The sequence below is a fragment of the Aulonocara stuartgranti genome (genome assembly GCF_965226115.1).
Source record: "Aulonocara stuartgranti genome assembly, chromosome: 6".
Taxonomy (NCBI): Eukaryota; Metazoa; Chordata; class Actinopteri; order Cichliformes; family Cichlidae; genus Aulonocara; species Aulonocara stuartgranti.
In genome coordinates this window covers 20,391,492-20,404,225 of record NC_138944.1, presented here as the reverse complement: position 1 = coordinate 20,404,225, position 12,734 = coordinate 20,391,492, and the positions used below count along the sequence as shown (strand labels likewise).

General features: G+C 43.8%; 1 protein-coding gene across 4 annotated transcripts in view; it reads left to right on the top strand.

The window, feature by feature from the left end:
• Window positions 1-360: 360 nt before the first annotated feature.
• The window catches only part of slit2 (slit homolog 2), a 103,212-nt gene continuing 90,838 nt past the window's right edge, over window positions 361-12,734 (top strand). For all 4 annotated transcript variants that reach the window (XM_082536314.1, XM_082536312.1, XM_082536313.1 and 1 more), the window contains exons 1-4: window positions 361-1,404; window positions 2,289-2,360; window positions 3,884-3,955; window positions 11,088-11,159. In XM_082536314.1, coding sequence (XP_082392440.1) covers window positions 1,202-1,404; window positions 2,289-2,360; window positions 3,884-3,955; window positions 11,088-11,159 — 419 coding nt within the window. In that variant the 5' untranslated portion in view covers window positions 361-1,201. The remainder of the gene's footprint in view (window positions 1,405-2,288; window positions 2,361-3,883; window positions 3,956-11,087; window positions 11,160-12,734) is intronic.

The window sequence follows — 12,734 nt, the reverse complement described above, 5'->3', positions numbered from 1 at the left end:
TTATGAGACAGATATAATGAGAGGATTTTTAAGCAGTTCTTCATCCATCCATATAGAAATCCAGGGCTCAGAAGTTGTTTCTAAATTTTCCACATTAGTTTTCAGTCTGAGGCTCGGTCGCCTCCCTGAAGCCAGCTAAATAAAGCATCAGGTGACCGGGACACTGCAGTGAAAAAGAGAGTCTCCTTCCGAGGTCAAACTGTTGCTGTTTGATTGACGGCCAGCTGGAAACCTGCTGCTACCTTGAGGGAAAACGCAATGCGTGGATGTTTTGTATTTGTCTGAGAGAGCAAGAGAGAGAGAGAGAGTGAGAGAGAGTGAGAGAGCACGTCTGCTGCTGCGTCTGTTCTCTCTCTCCCTATCACACACTCTCGGGAGCAGCGCTTTGACGCACCACGCAGAGTTGGATTATAGTATTGCGCGCTGGTCTTTCACGATTTTCTGTCCCTCGCGTTACCCTCACCGCTGACCGGCAGTTGATATATTATGGGGATCAATATCTCTCCGCCACGGTGACCTCTGCTGAGCTTTTCTTTTCTTTTTCTTTTTTTTGGGGGGGGGGAGAAAGAAGAGCAGCCGCGGCTTCCTCGCAGGACGCGTGTTGTGAATTACAACCAACAGAGCCTTACCTGGAGAGAGAGAGAGAGAGAGAGAGAGAGAGAGAGAGAGAGAGAGAGAGAGTGTGTGTGTGTGTGTGTGTGTGTGTGTGTGTGTGTGTGTGTGTGTGTGTGTGTGTGTGTACATGAGAGAGGGTTTCTTTGGATCGGATCAGATCAAGGACCGAGGTGTTTCACTGTCTTTGCTCCGCGGGCACACATTTACATACACAGGCACGGCACTCACCGGGGGGATTTGGGCACCGCATGCCGGGGACATGTGGAAGTTTGCGCCGCTGTAGCGCAGCCAAAGAGCCGCTCTACCGCCTTATCGAGCTCCCCTATTTCTACCCAGGGGGACCCAAGTCCCTGATCACAGTCCTCACGCACTGAAACCCCTCTCAGAGGACCCAAATGTAAATTCAGAACCAGGCATTTCTGAAACACGCGTGTGCTAAGGGAGGACAGCGAAAAGGAGGACGGCATCCCGTTGCGTGCAGAGTTTGGTGAGCTCCTTCGGGGGATTTCGGGGCTTTATCTTTTAACGCCCTTCTGTTTTCACGGTGTTTTTGCGGGTCTCATATTGGCCCCCACTTGCCGCAGTGATGGTGGGAGCTCGGTGCCCCGTTGGCCCTCACCGCTCCCCGGTGACTGTGCTGGGGCTGCTGGTGACTGTTCTGGTCCTGTCCAGCGGAGCAGACGGTCAGCCATGCCCGGCCCAGTGCTCCTGCACCGGTACGACAGTGGACTGTCACGGACAAGGACTGCGCAATGTGCCCAGAAACATACCTCGAAACACGGAGAGACTGTAAGTACGGGATTGTATAGATTTGACTTAAAATTTGGAAACATTGTATAAGAAAAGTCACCACAATGTCGTGTTGCCATTTCTTTTATGCTTAAATGATGAAAAATAACGAGACTGCATTTACCTTTTAATGCGGCGATTCTTCTGAAGGGGTGTGAGGAGTTTAAAGAGTTTATGGAGAAAAAAATGTCACACCTTCTGATGTTTTAGCACCCAAATTTTATTCCGATCAGTGGTTAGGAAATGTCATCAGCTCATATCCTAATTATGATCACACATTATTCCCCCAAAATTTCCTGTCTAATTCATTTGTTTTTAACCGGGAGGCACTGAAAATGTCTCTCTCGAGGACCACATCTTTAAGAGCGCAGAGCTTTTTGTCATGTCTAACCTATACTTTCAGCCTTGTTAACGCCGCAGTACGCAGCTGATGTAAATGTTGGCGTGAGGTATAAATGATAAAAACACTAAAGCTCGTTTTGGTGCCTAATACGAGGACACGTCAGGGCTGATCGCGGAGCTGAAGTTGGGGGGCTGCTGTGGTTGTTGGCGGTTTTGAACTGTTGCATTAGCACAGCCTCCGTAGACCACATCGGTTTGTCAGCAGACCAGCGAGTTAATCAAAAACGGATTTGGACAAGTGGGCTCCGAGTTAAAGAGGCCGAATTTTATCATTAAAAGACCCCTCGATGAAATTAACACTTGCCGATGTAGTGCAGCAGCCACAGCTCCTCTCAGTTTCTCTGACAGTCAGATGACAACCCTGCGTTGGCTACGGAACAAGAAGTTTCAGCAAAAGCCTCCTTCATCAATGAGCACATCACAAACATGTATTAATTTATATTTTTTTAATTAATTTTTTAAAATATCCTTTTTCTTTCCAGGGACCTGAATGCAAACAACCTCACTAAAATCACGAAGACGGATTTCGCAGGGCTGAGGCATCTGCGAGTGTTGTAAGTGACGTTTATTCGGCGAATTTTATTTTATCCCCTCTTTATCCCCTCCCCTGAAGATGCAAAAAGGAAAACAACAATATTCTCTCCCACATGCACTGTTAAGCAGCACCTTGCATATCCAGAAAACTTTCCAATAGAACATCACAGCACAGAGATTTAACAGTTTCTGGCCGTGCTCGGCAGCAGCAGCAGATTCATCCAGCTCTGGAGCTGCTGCACGCAGGCACTGCATCCAGTGGTGGGAAGCTGCGGTTTCACTGAGCCATCATAAGTGTCTAAACAGAATAGCAGCGGCACCTGTTAATGCTGTCGTGTTAATCTGCCAGTGGAAGTGTCAGGAGGGGGCTTATTTTAACCACCGGGCCCCGGGGCCCATGTGCTGGAGTGATTAACGCGCTGGCGAGGAAGTGATGGAGGGTAAAAAGAGGAAAGAGATAGCGGTCATTAGGTGTAACCGCGGAGGGAGGAATGTAGCTGCTGGAAGGGAGGGAAGGGTGGAAGGAAAGGAAGAGAAGGGGGGGAGAGTCAAGTAAGAACAGGTTTCTTTACCTGGGATGAATCCAGATTAAAGAGTTCCCCTGCACCGTCACTGCCGGGACAGGGATAGCTGCTGTGCGCGCTATTCAGCAGCCGAAATGAATGGAAGGGAATAGACATAGTTGGAATTCCTCCAGAGATTATGTCCTTAATTGTGTGTATGTGTGTCTTTATTTGTGTGCTCTAGTTTTCACTTTAGCTATTTCCGGTATGTTCACCCAAAAGCACCATAATTAGCAAAAACACTGCACTTAAAAAAACCCGTGAGAATAGATTTTTTTTTAAATTTGAGAAATTTGTGAGAAGAGTCTTTAAAAATAAAAGTCGCCCCCCCCCCCCTTTTTTTTTCTTATGGGGCTGTATTAAAAAATAGCGCTGACTCACTGATAAATCAATTAATTAAAAAAAGAAGAACTCAGTGGAGATGGCCCATAAAAGCATGTGTGTTTTTGCTTGGTTTCGTCAGCACACTAATCTTAGTGAAGTTGTGCTGGTGTAAGTGAAGGAGTAGTCAGAGCTATGCGGTTAGATAGAGAGTAAATTGGATGATAGATGAGTCCCTGTCCAACTGATGGGCCAGTTTTAAAGTCAATTCTGGGACTCTATCGACCCGCTGCTGATTGTCTCTCCTCTTTCTTGCTTTTTTTAAACCTTCTATCACTTTCCATCTCCACCAATCTGCTTTTCTCCTTTTTTCACACCCAGTGCTGCCTGATCCTTCTCTATTTCTCCCTCTCTCTCCTCTCCAGTGTCAATCTCCTGTGCCCTATCTCACTCCGTCTTTCTCTTCTCTCTCTTATCGCTGGCCCCATCCAGCCATCTTTCTCCTTTTTTTTGGCCTCTTATGGTTTCATCACACAAATCACTCTGTCAGCTCTCACGCTCTGTGTCTCTCTATCACTCTCCTTCCCCCCTCTCATGTCGTTCCTTTTTTTATTGTCCAATTCACATAGTCTCACACTCTCTTGGTGTTTCTCTCTCAGGCAGTTAATGGAGAACAAAATCACCACAATCGAGAGAGGAGCCTTCCAGGACCTGAAGGAGCTGGAGAGACTGTGAGTAATGATGTGTTGACGCCATTGTGTTAATTTAATTCTGTATAAAATCAGTTTGCCCAGCCTTAAAAATTCCAAGAACGCGCATGCCCGTCGATTCATTTGCATATCTGGATGCACAGATCAACAAGTGTCATATAAAATCTCTTTTCAGTTGTTGCATTCACAAGCTGCATTATTTGTCTTTGTTAGAAGTTCTCCAAGTCTGTAGAGCTTTACAAAAAACATTCCCTTATTCTGTGCTTTGGTGACTCTCAAGGACACTGTTTAAATATCCTAACCCACTGCTTACTAACAGCATTAACAGTCCTTAGTGCAAGAGGGGTTTTGAAAAAGCCCTTTGAAGAAAAAATTATTTGGTTTGCCTTTGTCCAATGAGCTCTGAATACTTAGTGACCTTCTAGGACTGCATGTTTCAGTTGAAAGTGGGAAGAATAATGTCAGCAGATTATATTATATACTAGCCAGTGGATTATGAATCATCACCGGAACTTATGGATTTCTTTATCATTTATTTATTTATATATTAACTTGAGTTGCAGCAATACCAGAAATCAAGGACAGGTTGACTTTAGCGATCAAAGCTTTCAGTGAAAATACCTGATGTGACAGCAGTGAAAACAAACTATTTCCCCAAGTTTTTAACATGATCATCCTGCAAGTCATCTAGGGCAGCCCAGAATCATACCAAAAAGGCTATAATGTACCCAACCTAATTAGTGACCCCTCCTGCTCCGTGTGAATGCATGCATCATGTTTTGCCACTTTTATGTCAGTTACCCCAACTTGGCCTCCTGCAAATCTGTTCATGTGGCAAATGTTGAGTCTGAGTGCCATGGAGGTGAATGAAGAACAGTCAGAAGTTTTTACAATGCCAGCCTGGTATCACAAGTCAGCATCCAGACAACATAAGGCCTTTATAACATAATTAACACACACACACACACACACACACACACACACACACACACACACACACACACACACACACACACACACACACACGCATTTACAAAAACAGACATATTGGCATATGCAGAGAGATATCCACCTGGACAAACACACACACACACACACACACACACATACACAGACTAAAAAATAAAAATAAAGCAGTTCATCTTTTTTTATGGCTCTTGTGGGTAAATTTGTCACAAGTCAGTGGGATGAAAGTGATAAAATGTGACTTTTTTGGATGCTTTGGTGTTGACCCTGTCATGCCTGGTTTTTCTTTGCTCTCTGCTGCACTATAGCTGCTCTTTGTTGACAGAGAGAGAGAGAGAGAAGCTCTGTAGACCACTATAAGGAATCTGCTAGTGTTTCTCATGCAACCAGCACTGGGCTCTGTCCAGCTAAGCGGTTCTGGGAATTCCTACTCAGAGTTGGTGACAAAAAGGGCAAAATTTAACTACATATGGTCTGGATTTAAAAGTAAACTTTGATAATGATTACCCTCCCTCCAAAGAGATGGTGCAAGCTAGTAAATACCCTCTTTCATGCACTCACATAAGCAACACAGCCTTGAACATAGATTGTAGTGTGGTAACAGCAACAGCTGATAAAGTCTTAGATATCTAATGTGAAATCATGCACGATATGGCTGTCTCTCCTTTTCTGTCTTGTCTCTGACAACAGCAAACTTTCTGACACAACATGGCTGTCTTCTGTTGTCCTTGCAAGTTTTCCTCTGTAATTCAGCTTCTCTTGCGTGGCATGTTCACAAACACAAAGATGGAGTCAGTCATCAATGCCCCCCAACAGCTACCATACAAAGGCGCGTCTCTGGAGTCTGGAGTCTGAGGGCTCATTTCAAAGCCCTCCGTCCTCTTGGGGGCTGGAGGGGGCCTGCTGGGCACCACAGCCCAGAGGAGAGGGCCTTAAGCTTGGCTGACAGATCCACACTGACTGCCCCCATGGGGGCAGAAAACGGTTCCCCTTCACATCTTTTTTTTTTTTTTTTTGCGACAGGCCCCGAAGGGCCGGGCAGGGCTGGGTCAGGTGTAGGGCAGTAGCCTTGGGGGTACGGAGGAGGGGCATGTGGTTGAAGGAGGTGTGGAGGAGATAGGCATGTCACAACACAACTGTGCACATATCCAAACACATGAATGTGTTTGGATACACTCGTGCATGCGCATTCACTTACGCAAGGCTGCTCTGTCAGTACTGGTTTTATCTTGATTTGGAGGACCCCCCCCCCCCCAAACCCACTCGCGCCGTTTTCATTCATTCCTTAACCTCTCCTCACGTTTTTGCTCCTTACGCACCCATCTGGCTCTCTCTCTCTCTATTGTCCTGTGCATATAGGAATGCTATACATTCTTTACTCTCACCCTGTGGGTGTAGAATAGTTAAGTGAGGAGTTCCCGATCCTCTTATCCTTCACTTACTTGACTGTTTTACAGCCCCTGTTCAATTCAAAGTGTGTGAGAATGGAGATAACAGCCTCAGACATGCAGGGAGAATGAAAGCGATATTGCAGGTACCGTGACAGTAATTTCAGAGAAAATCAGTCGGCTAAATCCTTCGATAATTAGCCTGCAACTGAGTGATCACATTATTTAAAGATAATTTTTACCGAGATGAGTAATCGCACAGCTGATTACAGTGGTGAGATGCGTCTATCAACAGCAATTACAAAGTAGATAATGAAGCCTCAAATCAAGTGATCGTGCTGTAATATGTTGACAATATGAACAGCAGAAGATAATTGTAACAGTGATCCCAGATAGCGGGGGTATGGATTTCAAAGAAAAGCTCTGGATTAGTGCGAAATGATTAGCTCTAAAGCCTGTGAGTGATAAAATTGTTCCCGCTGATCATTTCAGGGCAAAGTTTACATTTTTTTTCTCCGTTTTTACTGAGCAGTAGAGCTTGAAATTATCTGCGCTGTGAAGACACAAAGCCATTTTCACCACAGCAGTTCTGTCTAAAAAGCCATTCGAGATAGATTTTTCCGAGTCTCTGCTGCACCCAACATTTGTTATGTTTGTTGGTACACACCAGTTCGCGGAAAGTTTAGAGGAAAAGCTGCCCGGCGCTGCTGAATACGAATGATTTTAACCTGATAGCAAAGGAATTTAGTGTTTAGGAGATAAGACTGAATTTCTGCATTTCTGTGTTTTAAGGCAAGAGATGGTATCTTTCATTAGTGTTTAAATAACAGATCAGATTAGAGAGTGTAAATCTCTGGTGGGTGATAGATATTGGCTCGCTTTGGATGCACGAGCTGTGAACCGAAAACATGAACTGTTGAACCGCATTCACACCCATTCACACACACACACACACACACTGGTCGGTTTGAAGTGGTTTTTGGAGTGGAGACAGTTTCTTAGGTTCGTGGAAATGTCTGCAGTGTTTTGGGTTATAACTTTGGTGCGTGTGTTTGTGTGTGTGATAGACTGACTGTTAGTTCAGCATGTGTATTATGGCTGCAGCAGCATTGGTGGAGTAATAATTGGTTTCTGAGGCGGTTTGTTATTTTCAGTCTGCAAGGCTGTACTACTGCGCATCAACATGGGTCTGAGGTGTTAAGGTTGCGTGTGCGTGTCAGACTTTTATGTTTGTGCGAGTATTCATGTGTGTATGTACAGAGATTTGGCACACTGTGCATGTTTGCGAGTGTGTGTTTACTGTGCGGTTTCTGGGCTTCTAGCATCTGTTTATGACTGCGGGGATTATCACCATGCTGCAGTGTGACATTAGCTCGGCGGAGTGACTCTCACACCTCGGACTACTGGCTACTCCGTCTTCATTCTCTTCCAGCCAGACTTTGACTAATGAGACATGGCTGTGGAAGCACTCTGAGGCTGTTTGTGCACACACACACACCCTCACACACTGTGATATAAAAGATAGAGATACATTCTTTCAGATGTAGAAGGAAAAAGGCTCAACAGTGGGTGGTAATTGCAGACTAGTTCAGCCTATAAATGTGTGGCATGTGGAACTGGTTCGTGCTACATATTTGTCTTTATATACAAAAACATCAAATAAACTAAATCACTACATGACTGGAGAGATTTCATTGTTTGATTCAGAAGTTTATGTTCAAGCAAATTTTTTTGCAGAACTTTAAAAGTGAAGTGACAGTTAGCAGCCGAGTCAAGCTCAGTGGTGATGGAGAGCTTGCAATAGGTTGACTGTTGAGCTGTTAATCTTTTAGACAGTGCTTCCTTAATTAGGCTAATGCAGCAGTTCAAATTAACAAAATACTGAGAGCAGAATCAGCGCTGAAGACCAAAGTGAGAAATGTGCAAAGTGGAGTCGTGAAAACTGCCAAGTCAGCTGATGTAGCCTCTGTAAGTAACAGCAGACTTTGGAGGTCTTAGTTACAATGTAACTACAAAACATTTCAGCCAGGCTAAAATGTTTTGTAGTTACATTGTAGCTCTCAGATTTAACTGAGAAACTTGTTAAGAATCATCACTGTTTTTTTCAGTAGTTTTGTTTCATAAGGGAACTTTTCAAATCTCAGAAAAATGATTTGTAATTTCTGCCTCTAATGAACAACGCTTAACCATTTATGTGGTTTATTACAGAAATGTATTTAAGATTGTTTTAAATGTCCTACATATCATGTTGGAGTAAATCACATGTGACGTCAGACACATTGTGCGTGTCATGTTCATGCAGAGTTTATGTTGGGGCCAGGGAGTCATAGTCAGTACGATCTAGTGTGTAATGACACATAAGAAGTCCAAAATGTTTGATTACATGCATAATAACTTCAGCTGGACCCTTTATTCTCATTTCCAGCTGCATACTATTATTCTTGGACTCCACTAGAGTTTCCTTAATTCAAAGTTTAAAATAATCCTTATTTATCTTATACTGGATGCTGGTTCACTCCCTCTCATCTGCTCGCTGAAACAAAACACTTTAGCTCCTCAACCTTGAAGGCCACCCTCTTTTGAAGCCAACTTTCTTTTGATTGGCTGCCCTACAGAAACAGAAACTTTGATCAGCAAGAAAGTAGAGATGAGTAGAGAAGAAAAACACACACACGCTATCCGAAATGGGACACTCAGTCTGAAGGCCAAGCTTCTGGCTCACGGGAATTATTTGTACAAACACTGAAATCGATATTTGAAACTTTGGCAATGTTTAATGTTTAAAATAAGAAAATTCGTGGCAAGCGCACTTTAATGTTATTCGTGTTATGTTCATATGCAGTGTTGCAATGATTGGCTGAAATGTCTGGTTACGTATGATGGTAGCCTTTTATTTATTTTAAGTATGGCAGGCGGTTTGTTTCTGTTACAGTCTACTGTAAATAACTAAGTTAATTTTTTTAAATTAATTTCAATGATTTAATTAATTCAGTGCATAAATTAGTCGTGAAAATAATTGTTGGCTGCTTTTTTTCTACATCACTGTATTTGGAGCTGCCCATCAGAAGTATAAATGATCTGTTTTTGATATCACCTTGTTTGTAATGTGTGAGAGTGTGCGAGGAAAGTAAAACCGTTTCAGACTTTTATAATATTTGTAGAACTAAAGCAGGAAAAACAGAAGAACTCTGCACGGGAATCCTGGTCTGTAAATCTGAACAATCTCTATGTTGCTAATTGCTAAATATATTATAGATAATGTGATGATCAGACGGATATTCTAGTGAAGAAATGAATAAAAGGTTAATTAAAACACACTGATATCTCGGCAGCACCGTGGAGCAGACTGGATTTGATCTCTGTGTCCTGTCTCTACTTCATTTCGTGTTTCCTAGTCTGACGGCATTGCCTTTATTTTAAGGCGATGAGCTCATACCACCTCTCTGCTGTCGTTCCTCCTCCCTACCTCGAACACCAGTCCGTACACTCTCCCAGGGGGATGTCTAGCCCACTAACGGGCGCTCATGGCTGGGCAGGACCTACAGGGGGAGTGTGCCTCTCCGTGGGGCCGTGTGGGGCTCTTAGCTGCCAGAAGCAGCGTTAACGGAAGAGGAGTGAATAATTTAGAAACATCATTTCTGCGGGACGTTAAATATTTAAGCAGCCTCTGATGTAACTGTGGAGTGTGAATGTGTGTGTGTGCGCGCGGGCACGTTCACATATTTGTGCTCTTGTGGGTGGAAGATGGACACAGAGGGGGTGACGTTATTTAAGTCCACATCGGCTTCTAGTGATGCAAAAAGAGGTGAAAGACAAAGGTTAAGAGGAAAAAGTCAACGAGAGAATGAAAAAGAGATTTGGGGAAGTTTTGAAAGGAGCTGGTGTTTTTGTTTGAAAATGTGTAGTACTTCTGTTAGTTCGTATGTTTTTTTTGTATAAATCACACTCAAGTTTTCTTCTTAGTTTGAAGTAACTTCTAGTTCCTGCCGTGTTTTCTTTCTTCGTCCCCTCCTCCTCTCTTCATTCCCATCCAGTAGCACCCAGCTCAGCATCCATCGTTTGAGCCTGTCAGTGTGTACGGGTGTGTTTGTGTCAGGGTTAAACTGTTTCAGCAGCCTGTCTCTCATTGTGTCACTCTGTTGCCTCCCTCTCCTCTGACACACATCAAGCACACACACATCAACACACACTGCACACAAACCTCTTCACTCCACTCAACCAGGGTTAAATGATCGCACCCAGATTATTAAACTCACCCGAGTCGTCTCCACTGTGTGTGTGTGTGTACGTGTGTGTGCGTGATGGGTTGTTGTGAGTTCTTCCCCTGTGAGGGCCTTGTTTACTCAGTGGGGTCCTTTTCACACATTCGGTAGCCCGGCCAGACTGCCTGTTTGTTTTTCCCACATCGTCTCCTCTCCTCCGTCTTTGTGGCAAAAACGCCCCTCCGCCCTCCCTCCATCTGAACCCCTTCCCTCGTCTTCCTCCGCCTGCGTTCCCTCCATCCTTCTCGAGTTCACTGTTTGTCTGGCAGCCATGTTGTACCCCTAAATCATGGATAACCGTTTTCTTTCAGTGTCCATGCATGACCACGTATGTGTGTCTCCATCAGTCTCCCAATTATTTCATGCTCTCAAATCGTATTACAATCAAAACAGTGTAACAGAATTTAATACAAAGTCCAGGAAACACAAATCCTACTTTAAAACAGCTAATTATACACAAATGTACGAGCATCCAACCGCAGTCTTTGGAACGAGCAAGGTCGAGTTTATTCCCTAATTCCTGTTGTATTTCTGCAGGCGCCTGAATCGGAATAATCTGGCTGTCTTTCCCGAGCTGCTTTTCCTGGGAACAACGAAGCTTTACAGACTGTAAGTCGTGTTTTTATTTATTTTTTTTGTCCGTCACTCGTTTGCCCTCCATGGTTAACTGAAATATTCTCTAACTATTAGTATGTTTTGCTAAGAAGCCTTAAGATGATCTAGATAAACTTTGGATTCATGTAATGGTGTGTTTGTGTATATCACCACAACGTTTGCACAGTTCACTGAATAGGACTCAAAATTATGTGAAAATGTATGTTGCAGATGCTGCAAAGCAGAGAAAAAAAAAACAATGAGGTTTTGCTGTGTGACCCAGTCTGGGTGTTTCACTTGGATGAAGGAGTGAGAGAAGTGAGAGAGCAGATTTTACATGGCTCTCTCCATAAAAGCCAGTTCAGTAGCTAATGGAGATTAGCACTCCAACAGCTGCTGCCCACTGGGAGAGAGGTGTGTATCTGTGTGTATGTGTGCTTGTGTGTGCTTGTGTAGGAGAGGATGAAGAGGAGAAAGTGAGCATGACCGACTTACTGGTATAAGCAGTGAACAGGTTTCCCTCCTGAAGTTACATTTTGTGTTTCACGGGCAGAAAACAGTTTTCGTTACAGAACATAAATGTTCCAGGTTGCATTGAAGCCGACGAACCACTGTTTGTTGTCATCCCCTCGCTGCCCCGCCGTCTGCGCTGCAAACCGAGCACTACAGGGCTGGGCTGCAACGCCACTGAAACTGTGGGAACTAACTTCCCGTCACGGTCATTTGCGGTCTCAGGGAATAATTATGGTTGCATATATTTATATGAGTGGCTGAATGTATTTACAGTATCTGAAACAATATTGAAATGCTCAGATGATTCAGAGTGTGTGAAAGTTGTTTATGTTCTGCGGCTGCCGCAGTGGCCGGCTGGGCATGACCTGTTGTGTCTAAGGGTGTGTGTCTGCCTGTGTTTGAGCAAATGTGTGCGTGTGTGTTTCCCAAGGCCGAGAGCTGGCATTTTGCTCAGCGTGTGGGCTGAGGTAAAAATACTACTTGGATATATTGCTCTGTGCTCAGCTTGTTGTAGACAAGTTGAGTGCGAGTGTATATCTGCCTCTATATGCATGTGTTTGTGCGAGCCTCAGTCCTCCAGGTGTATGTGTTTAGAGGAGAGCCCCTCAATGGCAGCTCATCTTATCTGAACCGGCACAGCTTGTTCCATAGAACCACATTTAAGCTGCTGTGTTGTTATTTCTCAGAATTAGATTAAATTATAAAACCCACGGTGAACAGAGTAAGAAAAAAAACGCAAACTTCCACAGAAAAATGCTGTTAAACAGGTTTCTCAGATGTATGGAACTCATTCAGCTTGAATGGCGACCACAGAGGTTTGGCCAATAGTATTTAAGGCTGTTTGGTCAATATTAAATCCTACGTCTGCTTCTCTACACCCCCTACAGTTTATTTTAATTTTAGAAATCGCAACGAGAAACCCCTGAGAACCTCTGAAGTGGGATCTTGTTAAGTTTTATATTGAGGGTTGTAGGTATGTGCTAACTTGACCGGCTTTGGTTCTTGCAACAGTACTTCTATAAATGAACACTTGCTCAACCTGCTATTATGAAAATTATGTTTTCACTGTTTTTGGGG